The sequence below is a fragment of the Sapajus apella genome, unplaced genomic scaffold (genome assembly GCF_009761245.1).
Source record: "Sapajus apella isolate SASKATOON/1434 unplaced genomic scaffold, GSC_monkey_1.0 scaffold7, whole genome shotgun sequence".
NCBI classification, from domain to species: domain Eukaryota; kingdom Metazoa; phylum Chordata; class Mammalia; order Primates; family Cebidae; genus Sapajus; species Sapajus apella.
Genome location: NW_022436947.1, coordinates 38,521,544 through 38,542,333, shown reverse-complemented (window position 1 = coordinate 38,542,333; position 20,790 = coordinate 38,521,544). Strand labels below are relative to the sequence as shown.

Sequence of the window (20,790 nt, the reverse complement as noted above, 5' to 3'; positions counted from 1 at the left end):
AGTGGAAGCAGTGTCAAATAGTGAGTCTATCACTAAAGAGGTTTGTTTTACTCATCTTTAGTTAGGCACTGGCAATCTGTCTCCTACCTTAATTAAACTTCTAGAGCTTCTTTTGAAAAGGAAGTACTCCAAGTTGTTTGCCTTTGCTAAAGTAGGAAGGGAATTCTGAGAGAGATGAAGTACCACAAAGTATTTTGTTAATTGTATCTGTTTATGGCAGTTGAGTCATTGTCATTGTTATTTTACAATTTTGTATTTGCCATATTTTTCTCCCACTCTGCAAGAAAAATGTAAAAGGATTTTAATTGCTCACAATTAAGCTTTCTGTAACTAAAGATTTTATACTCACCTATTAATTAGTAAAGGGGTACGCATTAGTAAGAAAATTCTCTAAACTTATCATTCCATACACAACAAAGAAAATATGGTAGGCTATGTAATCTGGCCACATAACTTCATAATTAGAAGGCTTTGTTATCATTAACATACCTTGTTTCTCCCAACTTTCTAAAACTGTTTCTATTACACCTAAACTGCTTTCAATAATAGTTTAATATAAAAATTTTTCAATGATTTCCAGAGAGTAGGGCTAAGAAATTTCACATATTGATCTTACTCATCAATTTATGAAAATTTTGCAAAATATGATATACATATATACACTCACACACACACAGATGCACATTTTCTTGAGTCTTGGTTGTTAAAAAGGCCTGCACAGGCTGGGCACTATGGCACACGCCTGTAATCCCAGCGCTTTGGGAGGCCAAGGCGAGTGGATCACAAGGTCAAGAGATAGAGAACATCCTGGCCAACACGGTGAAACCCCATCTCTACTAAAAATACAAATACTAGCTGGGCGTAGTGGCATGCACCTGTAGTCCAAGCTACTCGGGAGGCTGAGGCAGGAGAAACGCTTGAACCTGGGAGGCGGAGGTTGCAGTAAGCTGAGATCACACCACTGCACTCCAGCCTGGTGACTGAGCGAGACTCCGTCTCAAAAAAAAAAAAAAAAAGCCTGCACTGTGTAGAGAATTTAAATATTTACTAGATTTGAATTACATACATTTGCACTCCATTACCATGCTAAATTGATATACCAGCAGAATCATTATGTATCAAACAAATGACTTAAATGAATTGTCAGTTTGTCTTTGCAGACTCAACAGAAAACATATTAATATGAACCTTTATTAAGTGGCTCACTTTTCAGTATAAATCACACTAAAAAGATATTTTAAAAGGTATTTACACTACAGTGCTGACACATTTGAAACGGAAAAAAAAAAAAAGGATATAAATAAGCTCTATGGAAAAGCCTTAAATTGTTGAAAAAGAATTCTGGCTCATATTACAAAATATATACACATATATATATATATATTTATATATTTATATATATATATGTTAATGTCAGCTCTATTCTAAAACCTAAAATTACAACGTAAATGATTTTTTTAAAGACTCCTTTATGTTTAAACCTGCAATGTTTACAGTGCATCTGGCCCTAAGTGCTTGATACTTCACAGTTATGGACAGGCACTGAGGAATGTTACAAAGCTACATAAACTACGTTTTGTAACAGACAGGAGCAAGTCCTTGGCTTGCTTTCAGAATTCATGAATCTTTATTACATAATTAAATTTTTTTAAAAGGATTTTAGATGGTATATGCAAATTTAGCACAAAATGTCATCGTCTTTTTTATCTTGATTTGAATGTGCTAAACTATGTGGCCCTGTATCAACTAGACTTAGATTTCCAGGGCACAATTCTTGCTTTAAATCTTTGTTGCTATTTTCAAATTTAGAATCCATGTCAATCTTAAATTCTGTAAATTGAACATGATCCAATTTTGCTTTAACATTCTTGCCATCCATATTATTCACTGCTCTAGTCTTTTCAGGAATATTAACAATCACAGGTTCTTCCTTGATTCTTACAGATGCAACAGGTTCATGTTTAATCTGCTGTAATTCATATTTAGAATGAAGTTTATCTGAAAAAACAGAATCCAAGGAGGCTTTGCTCACAGCACAAATAATGTTGTCAGTGTGAGGTCCAAGAACAGATGATGTGGAATCTGATGATGTGGCTGTTTCATGAGTAGCTATATTCTGAGAAGTGTCCTCCTCTGAGTGATATAATTTGAGCCGAATGTGCCATGCTAAACTGCATACAGCTGAAACTGTCTTGAACTGATGAACAACATTCCTTGGAATAAAATAAATGTCATTATCATATAGCTGAATCCTGGCATAGCGAATGCCTTCCCTCCTCAGTTGATTCAGTTTTGCATCATCAACCCATTGGACACACTAAAAAATAATAAAACAAGAAATATAAAATAAGTCTCTTTATAATAAAAATTAAACCAAAGACAATAAGTATATTAAAAACACCTGAGACAGTGGAGGTTCATGCAAATCCAACTGCATTCGTTGAACCACTTCTAAGAAATCTTCAGCATGAAAACAAATTACATCTTTGGTTATACGGGGTTGATTGGGCCTAAAAAAGAAAATGAGATAAGAATCTGCCATAAATGTTTCACTCTCTTGAGTCCTTATTAAACTCAAAGCAAAAACAGTTTATGGTCAATACCATAGTACTGTCTTTCAAACTGTAATTGGAAAACCATTTCACATATTTAAAGAAAGGGCCAACACCATGACTTTCAACCTAAACACAGATTAAAAACTGACTTCATTTTGCATAGATATTTGTCATAAGAGTTTGGAAAATTATAATGATCTGGATTAGTAAATTATGCAAACCAGGAAAATTAGGTGTTCTATCTGAAGAATAAGATCAATGCTTCATAAATTTAAATGCTAAAGCTGTAAATACTATATAAAAATTAGAAGCAAATATGAGGAAAAGGGAATGTTTTCTTTCCACAGAAGATAATAAAACTATACTGATGCATAAAACTCTTATATAACTCTTTATAAATTAAGAGACTTCATTAGAAAAGTACTAAAACAATAAACTGTTGGTGTTTGCTGAGATTACTCATGTTTTTAAATATAATTCTAAAAAATTCTCCAATTATTCAATTAGGAATTACATTTTTACGGAGATGCTCAAAAGTGGATTTTAGAATAAAATTCCCAACAACATAAACAAACTCACATGAAGGCAAATCATAACTAAATTTCTAAAAACCAGTGATAAAAGAGAAAATCTGAGAATCATGCATTACATTATAATACAGGGAAAGAAGAATAAGAATGACCATAGACTTACCAAAGACAATGCAAGCCTGAAGAGAATGGACTATATTTAAAGTATTGGAAGAAAAAGTCAATCTAGAATTCTATACCCACCAAAAAATCCTCCAAAAATGTGAAATAAAAACATGTTCAAATTAAAAACTGACAGAATCTGTCACCAGAAACCTAGCATAACAAAGACTGCTAAAGGAATTTCTTCAGGCTGAAGGAAAATGATCCTTAAATGAAAATGCAGATCTATAAAAAGGAATGTACAGCACAACTAATGATAAATATGAAAGAGATTTTATTCTCACTTAAAGAATCTCTTTAGAAGTAATTCTTTAAAGCAAAAGTAACAACATACAGTGTAGGGCTTATAGCATATGTAAAGTAAAATACATGACAATTAGCCCGAAGGCCAGAAATGGTCGGAGGGGGAATGGAAGCATACTACTGAAAGGTTCTTACACATTATATAAAAAAATCTAATATTAGCTGAAAGTAGATTGTAGTAAGTTGAAAACAAGAAATAAAAAAAGCCCACAGAGCTATAAGCTACTTAGCAAATTATGTAGGTAAAATGGAATGCTTAAAAATGACAAGAAAAGAGGAAAAAAAGAATAAAGAAGGAAACTGGAAAAAGCAGGATGGTAAATTGAAAACCAAATTTACTAATATTTACTAATATTAAATATAAATCATCTAAATACTCCAATAGACAGATTGTCACTGGGTTAAAAAAAAAAAAAAAAAAAAGACCCAACTATATGATATCTATCTACATGGAACAACAATATAGACATACAGATAAGTTAAAAGAAAAACAATGGGAAAAGATACAGCATGTAAATACAATCATAAGAAGACCGAATTGGCTATATTAACAAAGTTAATTTCAAGACAAGGAATATTACCAAGTATAAGAAGGACATTTTATGATGAAAAATGGGGTCAAGTCATCAAGAAGAAATAACAACTCTACATGTGTACTTGCCTAAGAACACAACTTCAAAATATATGGAACAACCTTCGAAACACTATGCTAAGTGAAGGAAGCTAATTACAGAAGACCACATGTTATATGATTCCATTTATTAGATGTTAACAGACATATATATACAGACAGAAAGTATATTAGTGGGGGGTTAGGAGGATGGAGAATGGAGGATTGGGGAGGCAATAACTAAAGGGTGTAGGTTCTTTTTGAGGTGATGAAAATGTTCTCTATAATTTTAGTGGTAGTTGCCACAACTCTGTGAATATATTAAAAACTATTCATTTGTATACTTTAAATGGGTGAATTATATGATATGTGATTATGGCTTAATAAAGCTGTCACAAAAGAAAAAAATAGAGCAAAAACTAGAAAAACTGACAGGAAAATTAGACAAATCCAATGTCAAAGTTAAAATAACAAGTAGACAAAAATAAGTGAGACTATAAAAGACATGAACCACACTCATTATTAACAGAGTTGACTTAATTGCTCTTAATTTATAGAGCACTATATCCCAAATAATAGCAAAATACACTTTTTTTGAGACGGAGTCTCACTCAGTCACCCAGGCTGGAGTGCAGTGGTGCAATCTCAGCTTACGGCAACCTCCACCTCCCCAGGTTTAAGTGATTCTCATGCCTCAGCCTCCGAGGAGACGGGATTATAGGCATGTGCCACCATGTCCAGCTAATTTTTGTGTTTTTAGTAGAGATGGGTTTCACCATGTTGCTCAGGCTGGTCTGGAACTCCTGACCTCAGGTGATCCACCCACCTTGGCCTCCCAAAGTGCTGGGATTACAGAGGTGAGTGACCATACCTAGCCAAAATACACATTTTTAAAAGTGGACATAAAAAAATTCATCAAGATGATCCATAAAACAAACCCCAAGAAATTCAGGACTAAAATCATAAGAATATGTTCTCTGACCACGGGAAATTAAATTAGAAATGAAAAACAACAAAAATCTGGGGGAAAAAATCCTCAAATATTGGAAACCAAACAACACTTCTCTAACCCATGGGTTAAAAAAGAAATCAAACAAGAATTAGAGATAACCTCAACTGAAATGAAAATGCGATAGCAAAATTTGTGAAACGCAGCATGGTCTTGGCTCACTGCAACCTCTACCTCCCAGGTTCAAGCGATTCTCGTGCCTCAGCCTCCCAAATAGCTGGGGTTATAGGCGAGCGCCAGCATGCCCAGCTACTTGTTGTATTTTTAGTAGAGGAGAGGCTTTACCATGTTGGCCAAGCTGGTCTTGAACTCCTGACCTCAAGTGATCTGCCCACCTCAGCCTTCAAAAGTGTTGGAATTACTGGCGTGAGCCACTGTGCCCAGCCTGTTTTTACCTTTTTTTCCCCTTAACTTCAACTGCTCTAATAAGGCCAGGTGCAGTGTTTCCTGCCTGTAATCCCAGCACTTTGGGATCCCAGCCTGTGCAATGTAACAAGACCCTATCTCTACAAAAAATTTAAAAATAGGCCAACTCTAGACATACTGCCTATGAGTCCTGCTCTGCAAGGAAGAGTAATAAAAATTTTTAAAAAATGTAAAAGTAAACAAATATTCACTGTATGTGGTGGCATGTATCTGTAGTCCTAGCTACTCAGGAGGTTGAGGCAGGAGGCTTGCTTGAGCCTGGGTGGTCAAGTCTGCTGTAAACCACGACAGTACCACTGCACTCTGGCCTGGGCAACAGAATAAGGACTTCTGTCTTATTTAAAAAAAAATTTTTTTAAATGGCTCTGATAAGCAAAATAGCATATCCTAACTCATGTTTCATACCCAAACAATACTTGATTTTGGAAAACAAAAGTCTAAGCAAGCAAAATTATCTCTTTTTTTTTTTTTTTTTTTTTTGTTAGGGGCCGGAGTTTTGCTCTTGTTGCCTAGGCTGCAGTGCAATGGCATGATCTTGGCTCACTGGAACCTCCGCCTTCTGGGTTCAAGCAATTCTCCTGTCTCAAGGCCTTCCCTATAGCTGGGATTACAGATGCCGACCACCACCCCAAGCTAATTTTTGTATTTTTAGTGGAGACAAGGTTTCACCATGTTGTCCATGCTGGTCTTGAACTCCTGACCTCAGCTGATCCACCAGCCTCGGCATCCGTAAGTGCTGGGATTACAGGCATGAGCCATCATGCCTGGCTGCAAAATTACAATAACTTTGCTTTGTATTTTTATCAGTTTAATACACGTAAAGTTACTTAATGTATGAGATGACACCTCAGTATATTCAATAGAATAATCCATTTTTTAATCTGTCAAAATATTCAAAGTGAAACTTGTAAACAAAACTGAAAAAAAAAAAAAAAAGAATACAGAAAAGCAAATACATAATAAAGAGAAACCACACCTTAGAAAAAGTATAGCAAAGCAGGAGGAAGAGAAAACAAAAGAGTATGGAATCAGATTGAAATAAGTCTCAGCTCTACCACTTATTAACTATATGACTGTAAAAAAAAATTATTTGACAGCTCTGAGCCTCAGTTTCCTTATATGATAAATATGGGGTAAAAAGTAGTTGAGAAAAATTAAATTTAACAATATTTGTAAAAAGGCATACAATAAGCAGCAGGTAAGCCTTAGTTTTTCTTTTGCCTTAATTTTTTTCACATCTAGTCACTTAACACATGAAATTAATTATTCTAGTTAACCCAAATGACTAAACCTAGATTCTAGGATTTTAAAATCTTGAAAACAATTATACAATTAAGATATCCAAATACAGGTAAAAAATTCAAGTTTTTTTCCCATAGTAAGGAGGAATTACTAAGACTTTCCAAGTAAAATTGTAGAAGCCAAGAAATTCTTTCATTAAAACAGCAGTAGTTATATATACCACTCTCCACAGTGCACAGCCTTCAGCACTCCAACAGCAGCTGTAGTCTGTCGTTCAAAACCTTGTCCTATGTGATCTGCATGAGCTCTTGTCCTGTCTTCAAAGAGCATCTCACGGGGCTCACTTGTTCGAGGTAGGTACTGAAGATTTTTTATTTCATTGGTAGTTCTGGTTTAAAAAAAAAAAAAAATACATTTCTATAGCGACAACTGCCATCATTCAATAATTATATAATTCAGACAAAAAAGTATGAAATCTGCTGTCAAGTCAAATTCTACAAGAACAAACAAAAACACATATACGATACCTTCATTTTTCTAATATACCTTAACAAAAGTGACAACTGTAAGGAAATTACATGGATAAAAAATTAAATTACAAATGGTGGTATTTACCCATGTTTCCCTATACCCAGAATATTTACCTCGGGCTGGGTACCATGCCCTCACTCAGATCAATTGGGTAACACAAGATTTTTTATATACATTTATATATATATATATATATATATATGTGTGTGTGTGTGTGTGTGTGTGTGTGTGTGTGTGTATAACTGAAATGGGTAACTTTTAAAAATGCATTAATTCAATATTTATAGGACACATACTATGTGGTAGGTACTATCTAGGAACTGGCGCTAGTGAATATGACAGATGAGGACCCTACTTTTGCGGGAGTTTATAGTCTAGTGAAAGGAAGGATCAAAAAAATAGATTTAGCAAGAAAGCACCCAGCAATAAGTGCTTCCACAAAACATGCATGGTTTATTGGAGGTAGAAAGGAAATCCTTAGCTCTGTCTTGAAGATAGCCATTTCCCGCTGGCACTCTCCTCCACCATTTTCCTTCTAGAATGAATATGTATGCAGAATTTGCTGCCTACTTAGCCTTACTCATTGCAGAAACCTCTCCAATTTTGGTGTAAGCAAGGAAACAGGTAAGAAGAGTTTCTTTGGCTGAGAATCATCATTTTATTTATGTTCCTGTATGGCTTTTGTTTCTTCCAGACACAACTCTGGATTACCCCCATAATTGTCTCCTCTCATCCTTGTCTATCTTCACAGGGATCATTCTTCCTTACTGGCTCTCTACTCTCCCACCCTTAATCTTTTTTATTTAACTGCTCTGTGTGCACCCCTGTATTACAGTCTTATTACATATAAACATATAATTTTTTTTGGCCCTTTGTGATTAATGTTGTACATGTGTCAGAATGCTACATGATGTTGCTTCCTGTGTAAACCTAACAGGTTCTCAAACCCAGAGATTTAGTTTCATAAATACTAAATTCTAATGAATTCACACATATACAGCACTTGGCACAGTGCCTGACACACTGTTTTTGTCAGACTATTATTATCATCGCATAAACCATGGGTTATATACCCTAAAGTGAATGGAAGTTCCTCAAGGTGGTGGTGAACCCGCTTAAATTACATCTAAAAGTGTGTGTTTATCTGTATTGTTCTGAGGAAAGACTTTCAGATTCTCAAAATGATCCATAAATTCTTAAAAAAAAATTAGGAATCACTGAGGAACACAGTGATTTTTACCATTTACTACTAATTTATAAATTAAACTGTAAAATTTTATTCATCCAATAAATATTAAGTACAAGACACTGTGTTTAGGTGCTAGAGACACATTAGTAAAAAACCCAACAGAGTCCCTGACATTATGCAACCCAGAGTTTACTCAATCACTTTTTCCCCTGTTTTCTTTTTAACTTAATAATCACTGTAACTAGTAAAATCACCTTTAGTTATCTAAAGAAAAAGCTATAATCTCTCCTAGCACCACCTCCATCCATTCCAATCAACGTTAACCTAATGTACATTTTCTCCACACTTTTCTCTGTGCTCACATAAATACTAAATCACACATAGAAGGGTTTTGTTATTTATTTCTTTGGATAAAAACAAAATCATACTAGACACATTACATTTGGCTGTTTTGAAATGTCATGAATATCCATCCAGAGCAATATATTTTTTAAAACTCTTATTTTAACTATTTCACCATATTCTTTTTTTTTTTTTTTTTTTAAAGACAGGGTCTGGTTCTGTCACGCAGGCTGGAGTGTGAAGTGATGTACTCATAGCTCACCGCAGTCTCAAACTCCTGGGCTCAACCAGTCCTTGACTCAGCCTTCCGAGTAGTTAGGGATACAGGCATGTACCACATTAGCTAAATATTTTTATTTTTATTTTGTAGAGGGAGAGTCTCACTCCGTTGCTCAGGCTGGTCCTAAACTCATGGGATTCGAGTTATCCTCCCACCTCGGCCTCCCAAAATGCTAGGACTACAGGCATGAGCCGCTGCACCTGGCTTATTTCACTTTACTCTTTTTTTTTTAGACAGAGTCTTGGTCTGTCAGCCAGGCTGGAGTACAGTGGCGTGATCTCAGCTCACTGCAACCGCCATCTCCTGGGCTCAAGCAATTCTCCTGCCTCAGCCTCCTGAGAAACTGGATTACAGGCATGTGGCACCATATCTGGCCGATTTTTTATTTTTAGTAGAGATGGGGTTTCACCATGTTGGCCAGACTGGTCTCGAACTCCTGACCTCAGGTAATCCACCCACCTCAGCCTACCAAAGTGCTGGGATTACAGGCGTGAGCCACTGCACTCAGCCTCACTATACTCTTTAATAAGAATGTATGAAATCTATTCAACCATTCACCTGTTGAGAGGCATTCAGACCATTTTAAAATGTTTTTCTTACCACAAATTTATTTACCTTTAGAGTTTTTATTTCTTGGGATGAAAGCAGCAGTGCTAGATCAAAGAGTTATATGTTAAATTTTATGAGCTATTGCCAGATTACTTTAACAAAATTACAGCAGCTCACCCTCCAGTCCACAATATATTATAAACTGTTTCTTCACATACCTACCAGCCTGTATTATTGCTATGTTGATAATTTTTGCCAATATAATAGTTAAAAATATCTCACAGTTCTTTTAAAATAAACAACTACCTGAGGTTTATTTTTCTACTGGGTTGTTTACACTTGAGAATGTTCTTTTTACATTAACTTTGGTCTGTCATGAGTTACAAATGTTTTAGTCCAGTCTGTCACAGTTTTGAACTTCACTGTTGATGTCGCTTCCCTCCTAAATACTGTTGCCACTGCACTGTTTGGTCTTGCTTAAGAAAGTCTCTTCCAGACTTAAAAAATTTTATTCTAATATTTTAACTGTTTTATCTGTGATGCTTAATTCTCTACTTTACTTCTGGTATAAGGTAGGGGCTCTGCCTTTGTTTTATTTCAGATGGACTGCCAATTATGCCAGCATTTTTCATTAAATACATCTTCCTCTTCCCACCTATCTCATATATTAAGTTCCCAATATATTCAGATCTATTTCTGGACTCTTATTCCAATGATCTATTTAAACTTTGTAGTGACTTTTAATATCCTGTATCATAAGCTCCCTCTCACTTATCTTCTCTTTCACTGAAAAGTTTACTTCCTTAAAAATTTTAAAATCATTTTATCCAGGACTGGAAGTGTTAGTTCAACTGAAATGCAAAAAATTTTAAAGAACTATCATTTTTACCCAATCCAGAACACAGTAGGGTTTTCCATTTGTTCTGATCTTATTTTATATTCTCCATAAAATATTTTAGTCTTCTTAGTACAGGTTCTGAATATTATTAAATTCATTCTAAAATAGTTTATATCTTATAAATGACATTTTTTCCATTCATCATTAGTTTATTGTCATTGCCTACATTTCTCATGCCTTATTTACATTTTAGATTTTATAACAAATTATATTAGCATAGATAGCTATTTTCAAATTTATATTCCAATTATGCTGTAAACTTTGCCTTCTTCCTTCCTCCAATTTTCAACTAACGTACAAACCCCAACATACAAACACTCATCTCCTCCAATAAAAATTTGTATACAACATACCTTTTCCTTTTGAAAGGTGACTTTGGCATATCAGCCACAGGGATCATTTGTTCTCCTGGACGAACCCACATGATAGGACCATCATCACTATCTTTTCGACTCTGTAACTTTAAACTAGATAGCGTCCCCCATGGCAGTGTACACTGGAGACAAATAATTACGTAGATAGCAATTATTTTCAAAATGTATCTTCAAGTATATATGTTCCCCTGACATGCTTTCATACACAGATTTATACTTAACCTGAAATACGTAATACTGAATATATCCCTATATATTGATATACTTTGCTTCAAAAAACTGTTTCAAACACACCAAGAAAATAATTATGCTTGGATGGTTCTGTCCTTCTACCTTGCTAGAGGTATGATTCACTATATTCATCATTTGTTATTCTTCCATCTACCAAATGGATCATATGATGTTAACAAATGAAATAAGCAAGTGCTCTCATAATAATCTATAAAAATGAACAATTAAATTTGAATTTAAAAACTGGATACCTCTTTAATGATCAATAAAAACGAAAACCAAAACAAAATCAAAACACATTTCTTTCAGTTTCTTGAAGAGGTTATTGGCTTAAACCAGAAATTAAGTATTTTAAAATGAAAGAACAAGGCTGGGCTAGGTGGCTCACGCCTTTAATCCCAGCACTTTGGGAGGCCGAGTCAGGCAGATACGAGATCAAGAGATTGAGACCATCCTGGCCAACAAGGTGAAACCCTGTCTCTACTAAAAATACAAAAATTAGCAGGGTGTGGTGGCAGGTGCCTATAGTCCCAGCTACTTGGGGGACTGAGGCAGGAGAATCGCTTGAATCCAGGAGGCAGAGGTTGTAGTAAGCCGAGATTGTGCCACTGCACTCCAGCCTGGCAACAGAGTGAGACTCCGTCTCAAAAACAAACAAAAAGAAAAAGACAGACAGAAAGAAGGGAAGGAGGAAACAGAAAAGAGAAGAAGGCAGCAGGGGACGGTGGCTCACGCCTGTAATCCCAGCACTTTTGGAGGCTGACGCAGGCAGATCACCTGAGCCCAGGAGTTTGAAACCAGCTTGGGCAACATGAAGAAGCCCCGTCTCTACTAAAAATACAAAAAAATTAGCCAGGTGTGGTAGTACGTGTCTGTAATCCCAGCTACTCAAGAGGCTGAGGCACGAGAATCGCTTGAACCTGGGAGGCAGAGGGTGCAGTAAGCTGAGATCATGCCACTGCACTGCAGCCTGTATGACAGAGTGAGACCCCATCCCAAACAAAAAAAAGAGAGAAGGAGGAAACTGATGGCCACTGTTCATGGAATGTGGAGAACAAAATTAAAAAAAAAAAAAAATTCACTGCACACCCTCTTTTCAAAAAGGATTGTCAAATTTCTTTAGAAACAATGCATTTAGGTTGGGTGCAGGTGGCTCACGTCTGTAATCCCAGCACTTTGGGAGACTGAAGCAGGACTGCTTGAGCCTAGTACTTCAAAACTAGCCTGTACAACATAGCAGGACTCCGTTACTTAAAAAAAAAAAAAAAAAAAAGAAGAAGAAAGACAAAGGAACAAAGAAAGAAAAAGAAATAATGGATTTAAGTTCATGTGCTTTGAAAATTAAATTTGAAGCAACCATTTAAATAATACTTGATACTTTTTAAATATAATTCAATTATAAATGCAACCTAATTCCATGATGTGACTACCTGAGAGAAGTAGAAAGGCAACAAAAAGTTTAAAAAGGAAAAGGGAATGGAACAGGGTTAAAGACAAAAGGAATAGAAAAGATATATGCACATATAGAGTAAAAACACCAAGCAAGCAGAAGTGATAAAAGAAGAGATGTCCAATAGATTATGTGGTGAGTATTAGAAATCTTGTCACATTCTGTTGCTCACCTGGACCCTGAATTTCAGTGTAGTTTTGCACTGACCTTTGAGTTGCTGATTAAATAATTAACCTAACTACACAGTTCAGAGATCCCTCTCTCAGTGGGATAGCCACAGCAGCTCACAATAAGAAATATTTTCTGAAAATGAATAAGCTGTTTAAAAAAAAAAAAAAGAAAAGAAAGGAATCTTGCTGCAAAATTAAAGGGGACTATGGGTGGGCGGGCATGGTGGCTCACACCTGTAATCCCAGCACTTTGGGAGGCCAACACAGGAGGATCACTTGAGCCTAAGAGTTCAAGCCCAGCCTGAGCAACTTGGTGAAACCCTATTTCCACAAAAAAAAAACCATACAAAAGTTAGCTGGGTGTGATGGCATGTGCCTGTAATCCCAGGTACTTGGAAGGCTGAGATGCGAGGACCATCTGAGCCCAGGGAGGTCATGGGTCCACAGTGCACCACTACACTCCAGCCTGGATACAGAGTGAAACTGTCTCAAAAAAATAAATAACTAAAATAAAGGGGTCTTTGCCTACATTGCCTAAACATTTTATGGATGATGAAACTGAAGCCCAGAAAGCTTAAATGGCTTGTCCAACCCAGATAGGCAGAGCCAAGGCTAAAATATGGATGTGTAATTTCACAGGCCAGTTTTCCACAATGCTAAACTGCCGTTCCTTTGTCTTAAACATTTTTAGTAGAATCCTTCCTGTACTTCCTAAGAGCTGATTAACACATGGCAACTAATTTCCTAAAGTGTAACAGGTGTTATTTCAATTTCATGGTCCACCACTTAGCTTTGCCATTACAATTAGGACCTGAGATACGACATGTACACAATACACAAGAATTACTCCCGTTTCCCATCTCTTGCCCTCATTCCCTCCAGTTCAAATAAAGCCAAAATGTTTCTAATTCTGGAACAGCCATTCATTTATATTGCATGTAGCATGAAAGAAATACTCCCAAGTCAGATTACTCATATTAGTTTTTCTTGCCTTTTTTAAAAACAAAAACAAAACAACTCTAATCCCATGACAGATTATTTCTTACTTTTAAAAATGGTGACTCTTCCAACATGTCAAGGAACTCAGGGAAGTAATCTCCTACTTCTTCATCAACTGCTCCCACCAAGCTTATTTGTCGCATTGGGCCAGCTCTGTAAGTACCATGAGAATACGTTCTTTTTACCTGAAGAATATGGATTTAATTAAAAGTTACACATAAGATAATGCTTGCTATCATTCATTGTGTAACAGTAAATTATTATCTCAGAATATTGTATCATATGAGGAAAGCCAAAAAAAAAAAAAAAACTTCACTAACAGTAACAGATAAGCATTTTAAAAATAGAACTTGCACTAATGCTATTTTACCTTCTCTATTCCTACATGCTGCTTATGAAAACACAGTTATGACAAATAAACATTAATTCTAGACAACATCTCCTTAGAAGAGAGGAACTCATTATCTGAATATTCAAAAGTTGGTGTACCTGCATTTTTCTAGTTATGACAAATAAACATTAATTCTAGACAACATCTCCCTAGAAGAGAGGAAATCATTATCTGAATATTCAAAAGTTGGTGTACCTGCATTTTTCTAAAGCGTAATGAAGTTCGTATCTTTTAATCAAAATTTTCAAAACTATACCCTCCGAAAACATTTAACCATCACCAGTGGCTTATCTGTCTAAAACGCCACCAGGGATGCTCTTCTTTTCTGATCTTACCGTATTAACTAGGATCCAGTTTATATATCTGTTATTAACTGTCGTGAGAAACTACTAGAAATTAAGAATCAGGAATCCTAAGATCCAAATCTGCCTTTGCTATGTATCAGCTATGTGACTTTCAGAAATCATTTATATTCCTTGAGCTTTGGTTTCTTAACTGGAATGTTTTATAACAGATTACTGAAGAAAACTTGATAATGATATAAACTTACCTGCCATAATGCTAGCAAATGGGTGGCATTCAAAGAGCCAAAACAAAGCCATTTATATCTCAGGATTCATTGATAACTGTATTTTTGCCAGCATATTTAAATCCTGACAAAGAAACCTATGTATTTTCTATATAATAACTCTAGTAAACAAGTTGAGTCTGTCTTCAAGCAAAACAACTCCTTCTGACAGCCAAATAATAAGCAAAATTCTAATTGTCTTTCTCTGAAATAGCCTTTGTGGACACAAAATTTAGGAAACCAATTTATCTCAGTTTTCCCAGGACTATCTGTCTTAAAACTGTAAGTCTTGTATTTCAGACAAACATGGATAGTCAACTTTCATCACATCATAGACACAGATTATAAAATATAGTCACATTAAAATTATAAAAGAGAGTCACATTAAAAGTTGAATCCTTACAATTATGGCTGGTAAGAGTATCACAATGTAACAAAGTAAACCCCAATCTACATCTTTTCATAACAAAATCATTTAAGACAAAGAATCTCATTTGTTATTATAATCAGCAAGGCGGTTTAATAATGACATTAATTCTTTAATAAATTCACCAAATTTCCAAGCTTACGTTTTCCTAAACTGTTACAAATTGACTTCTCAGAACCACAAAACATTCCTATAAGTTAGAAAATTAAGGGCCTATAATCCTAGCACTTTGAGAGGAGGCAGGCTATCTTGAGCCTGGGAAGTCAAGGCTGCAGTAAGCTGTGATCACGCCACTGCACTCTAGCCTGGGCAAAAGAGCAAGATTCTGTCTCAAAAAACAAAAAAGAACAGTTGGGACTTGTGCCTCCATCTTGTACTCATTGTCTCATCTTTTTCCTGTCTCCTAAAAATTCCTATCATGTCCTATATTGAGAAAGCTAAAAGTTAAAACCTAACTCTACAACAGTGTTCAGGCTCTAGATGTTTAGCGGCATTATTAGCACTCCAATAAGAAATTCAGTGATCAGTATGCATTTCTGTAATGTAGTCTAACAAAGAAGCTAAAGGTATCAATCTGAACTCTAGCACATTTGCCAGAATATAACACATCAAATCTGTTAAGTGATTCTGAGATTCTAAGTTTTGGATCTGCAAATGGCCATAAGGAATTTTGAGAGACCATAGCTATGTAGAAAGTGAAATCAACAACGGATACTGTAAAACACAGATTTTCCAAGTGCTTTGAAATGTATCTAAAAAGTCAAATTAGAGTTAGGGGTGGTAGCATGAAACTGTAATACCAGCTACCCAGAAGGCAGAGGCAGGAGGATCACCTGAGCCCATGAGTTCAAGAGTAGCCTGAGCAACAGTGAGACCCAAAAAAAAGTCAAATTAGAGAGGTACTATTATTTCCACTTTATACAAATAAGTAAATTTTCTGTGCATAAATTTCCGTATCTTGTTATAATCAGATATCTAAGACACTAACTTAGTTCTAACAAAGCCAGAATCAAATAAGTCCGTGCCACTGAGTTGGTTCATTCTACAACATCACAGTATCAACAACGATCAGCTAAAGAATTTGGGCAGTTTATCTTGGCGGGAGGGGATGACTGTGGAAAAGGAAAAGAATTTTCAGTAAGTGAATTCTTCTAAAATGTGAAGCACAACTAACTTTCAATTAATCTAGTAGTTTTAAAAAGTCATACTATACATGAAATAATCCATTTCTCAAGTATAATTGAAATAGTTGGGTTCTACCTCATCTTGCAATTCAGATAACTACTTCCATTCTACAAAGAAAGATAAAACCAAAAAAACTATAACATTATTAAACTATAAAGATTAGGAGATAAATACAATAATCATAAAACCAGAACTAATTGATAACAAATTTAACATTCAGTCCTCGTAGTGTAAAATTTATATATTTAAATGTGAGTAAAAACATATATCAGAAACTAACAGGAAAAGAATGGGTAAAACTTGGGTGGTAATATACAGACAAATCATATGCTGTGTAATAACTCAAAAACTTTATTTACTAATTTTAATTTGACCAGATGATGCTATTTCAGGTTAGAATAATTATTTCATTGACTGAAGAAGTATTACTGACCTAACCATCTCATTTCATTCAAATTACACAATTATATTAATTTCCAAGTTTATAAATTTTGCTTATTTAAAAATAGAACAAAACATGTCTAAATTAGTATAGACCTAAACATTAAAATTTTTAACATAATATGCCAGGTACAGTGGCTCATGCCTGTAATCCCAACACTTTGGGAGGCTGAGGCGGGTGGATCACAAGGTCAAGAGATCAAGACCATCCTGGTTAACATGGTGAGATTGCGTCTCTACTAAAAATACAAAAATTAGCTGGGTGTGGTGGTGCACACCTGTAGTCCAAGCTACTTCGGAGGCTCAGGCGAATCACTTGAACCCATGAGGCGGAGCTTGCAGTGAGCCAAGATCACGCCACTGGCACTCCAACCTGGCAGCAGAGTGAAACTCTGTCTCAAAAAAAATTTTTAACACAATAGACAGAATAAATCAAAAAACTATTTTCCCCCCATTCTATGTCTAGTTTGGGCACTACCTAAGAAAAGGCTGTATCTTTTGTTGATCATTTTAAAGTATGGTCCTATTAAAATTCATAAATATTTCAAAGGATTTTTTAGAGACCCTGAATTTTTAAAGTGAAGTAATACAGATTATATTGCTAAATATCCTAATTGAATTTTTAGTTAGTTCTTCCTACCTCATGGCAAAACATATATAAAACATACAGATGATATGTAAAATTCACTTTCACAAATAACTTATTATAACAAAAGTATAAATCTCTCTCTTTTAACCAAAATATACAAAAACTGTAAAGTAGATCCCACTGTCCCATTAATAAAACCAAAAATAAATTCTAGTAGGAAATTGTCCTTTATAAAATCGCTTAGCGAGGCCGGGCGCGGTGGCTCAAGCCTGTAATCCCAGCAGCACTTTGGGAGGTCGAGGCGGGTGGATCACGAGGTCAAGAGATCGAGACCATCCTGGTCAACATGGTGAAACCCCGTCTCTACTAAAAATACAAAAAATTGGCTGGGCATGGTGGTGCGTGCCTGTAATCCCAGCTACTCAGGAGGCTGAGGCAGGAGAATTGCCTGAACCCAGGAGGCGGGGGTTGCGGTGAGCCGAGATCGTGCCATTGCACTCCAGCCTGGGTAACATGAGTGAAACTCCGTCTCAAAAAAAAAAAAAAAAAAAAAAAAATCGCTTAGCTATCACATGTTTAAAACAAAACAGCAATTATCTTCCAAAACATTTATTCTCCAATAGTAAAGATAAAACTATGATCACCCACCTGAAGAAACATATTTAAACTCAAACCAAATTTTAAAAATTAAATTGAAGTCATCAAAATCTTAATCTGTAAAAGTATTACATTTTAAAATACATTGTAATATAACTTTTAATTATGTATCATTTTATACAGATTTCTAGTTTAATAACCCAATATTTCAGACCATCATTTGTAACTATTACGGCAAATTACACACAACAATGTTTCCAATTTAAAAAGTACATACCTCTTGACAAAATACATGATGGTACTTAAGCCGTTAAAATAAAATGTAAGAGGCCAGACGTGGTGGCTCACAACTATAATCCCAGCACTTTGGGAAGCCGAGGCGGGCAGATTGTCTGAGCTCAGGAGTTTGAGATCAGCCTGAGAAACATGGTGAAACCCTGTCTCTACTAAAATACGAAATATTAGCCGGGCATGGCGGTCTGCACCTGTAGTCTCAGCTACTCAGGAGACTGAGGCATGAGAATTGCTTGAACCCGGGAGGCAGAGGTTGCAGTGAGCTGAGATCATGCCACTGCAGTCCAGCCTGGGCGACAGAGCAAGACTCCATGAATGAATGAATGAATGAATGAAATCCACATGGTTTTCACAATTATGTAAATACTTCCTGATTTTGGTGACACCTGTTTTGTTGCAAAACTATACACCAAATATCCACAATCCACCTATTACATAGAATAAAGTTAAATCAGCAATATCACACACACAAAAAAACATCAAGCCTCAATTCTCTACAAATCACCTATCCAGACTATATCAGACTGCAAAGAACTCAAGGGCAGTGAGGAGGGAGAGGTAACAGATAAGAAGAATCTCTAAATGGTCAAAGTAAATGTCACAAAGACCATGGCTCATAAAAGGTCCTCTTCTTAAGAAACATATCCATTCCTATATTAGGCACAATTATTATAACTACTATCTAAAATCATAAAGGAAAAGAAACCACAAATTTAGAAGGGGAAGGAGGGGCAAAGGGTAAGCATAGCTGCAGCTGCCCTAACATATCTGAATTGTAATAATGGCAAACCAATACTGAAAATAAAGTTACATTATGTTGCATATGTTCAGTAAAAAAGATATTTTTATATAAAATCTTGGTACTTAAAACTGTATTTCCATTTTCTAAAAAAAAATCACTTATCTGGAAAACCTCACACCCTGATGACTCTCCATGTGAGCTTACTATATTTGCTTTTATTCACTTCAGTAAACATTAATCAAACCAGTTTTCTGATATAGTTAAAAAATTAACCTGAAAAAAGTCAAAACACATCACTGCTTTAAAATATAGGGAAGGCGCGGTGGCTCACGCCTGTAATCCCAGCACTTTGGGAGGTGCAGGCGGGCAGATCACTTGAGGTCAGGAGTTCCAGATCAGCCTGGCCAATGTGGCGAAACCCCATCTCTACTAAAAATACAAAAATTAACCAGGCATGGTGGCAGGTGCCTGTAATCCCAGCTATTCGGGAGGGTGAGGCATAAGAATGCTTGAACCAGGGAGGCGGAGGTTGCAGTGGGCCAAGACTGCGCCACTGCATGCCACTGCACTCCAGCTTGGGTGATAAAGCAAGATTCAGTCTCAAAAAATAAATTAAATAAAAAATAATAAAATATATTTGCTTTCTAAAAAAAGAAATGCACTGAATTATAAAGATTATACATATAGTTCCTCTTAATCTAGTTATATAGATCTCTCAAACAGAACACAATAAAGGACAGGCATGATACTTAATATCTTTGGAAAAGCTTATATTTAAATAATGGCCTTCAGAAAAAATATAACATATTTAATCTAAATCTTCTATCTCTCCCCACAAAACTCCACGACCATCATAGCCACATTTTCACTTTTCCCCTTGTATAAATTCTCTATAAATATTATAAAGGGAAAGAAGAAGGCAGAAGTAGGAGACCTATCATACCCACTGCCAGTTAAGTGTCGATACCAATATCTCAGCAGCTTTGGTTAACAGAAAATGAAATAACTGTTTAAACTAATATTCTACTCATATAATGCCATCTTTAAAAAGAAAAACCTTAGGATTCTGAGGTTGGCTTGCTACAAAGAGAAAAAAGTAGCCTATTCTTAACAGAAGATATGCTGTCTAAAACAAATCTATAAGATTTGCTACTGTTTTATGTAAATTATGAAAACTGCTGCAACAGGGGAATAGGCAAATATAATAATAAGTAATTTTTTTTAAAGCCCCAAAAAACAACTCACTTGAAACAACCTGGTGTTTCCCAAAACATGTTCCCTGAAGAGAGAGCTCTACAGTCTACTAAGTCTGGAAAACCCTTCTTGTTTAGGAGGCTCATCATGCACACCAGCTATTAAAGTTTCCGAAGAGTACCACTGCAAACAAATATTACTTATTTGGTCCAGCATTACACTATTTTGGACTGCAGAGTGAGTGTGTGTGTGTGGCTGTTTTAGTATACCTATCAACATTCCAAGATATTAAAAGTTCCTCAGAATACTTTCATAGTGATCCACAATAAATATAATAGATATTTTTAGCTTGTATCAGCACCAATGTGAAGAAAATACAAAAACAGGATCATTATTAGAGCCAAAAAATTGAGAGGGTAGGAGCAGAAGCGGTTGGTTCAATTCTGCTGAGGTTTTTTTTTTTTTAGGGTGTGGGGAGAAGAGTCCCTTATTTATTTATTTATTTTTTTTTT

At 35.5% G+C, this 20,790-nt stretch overlaps 1 protein-coding gene across 1 annotated transcript in view; it reads right to left on the bottom strand.

Moving 5' to 3' along the window:
- Window positions 1-1,157: 1,157 nt before the first annotated feature.
- The window catches only part of RSBN1L (round spermatid basic protein 1 like), an 83,093-nt gene continuing 63,460 nt past the window's right edge, over window positions 1,158-20,790 (bottom strand). Inside the window, exons 4-8 of the mRNA XM_032276418.1 lie at window positions 13,898-14,035; window positions 10,980-11,122; window positions 7,058-7,225; window positions 2,402-2,510; window positions 1,158-2,317 (exon numbers count right to left, since the gene is read on the bottom strand). Of these exons, the coding sequence (XP_032132309.1) occupies window positions 1,679-2,317; window positions 2,402-2,510; window positions 7,058-7,225; window positions 10,980-11,122; window positions 13,898-14,035 (1,197 nt within the window). The 3' untranslated portion in view covers window positions 1,158-1,678. The remainder of the gene's footprint in view (window positions 2,318-2,401; window positions 2,511-7,057; window positions 7,226-10,979; window positions 11,123-13,897; window positions 14,036-20,790) is intronic.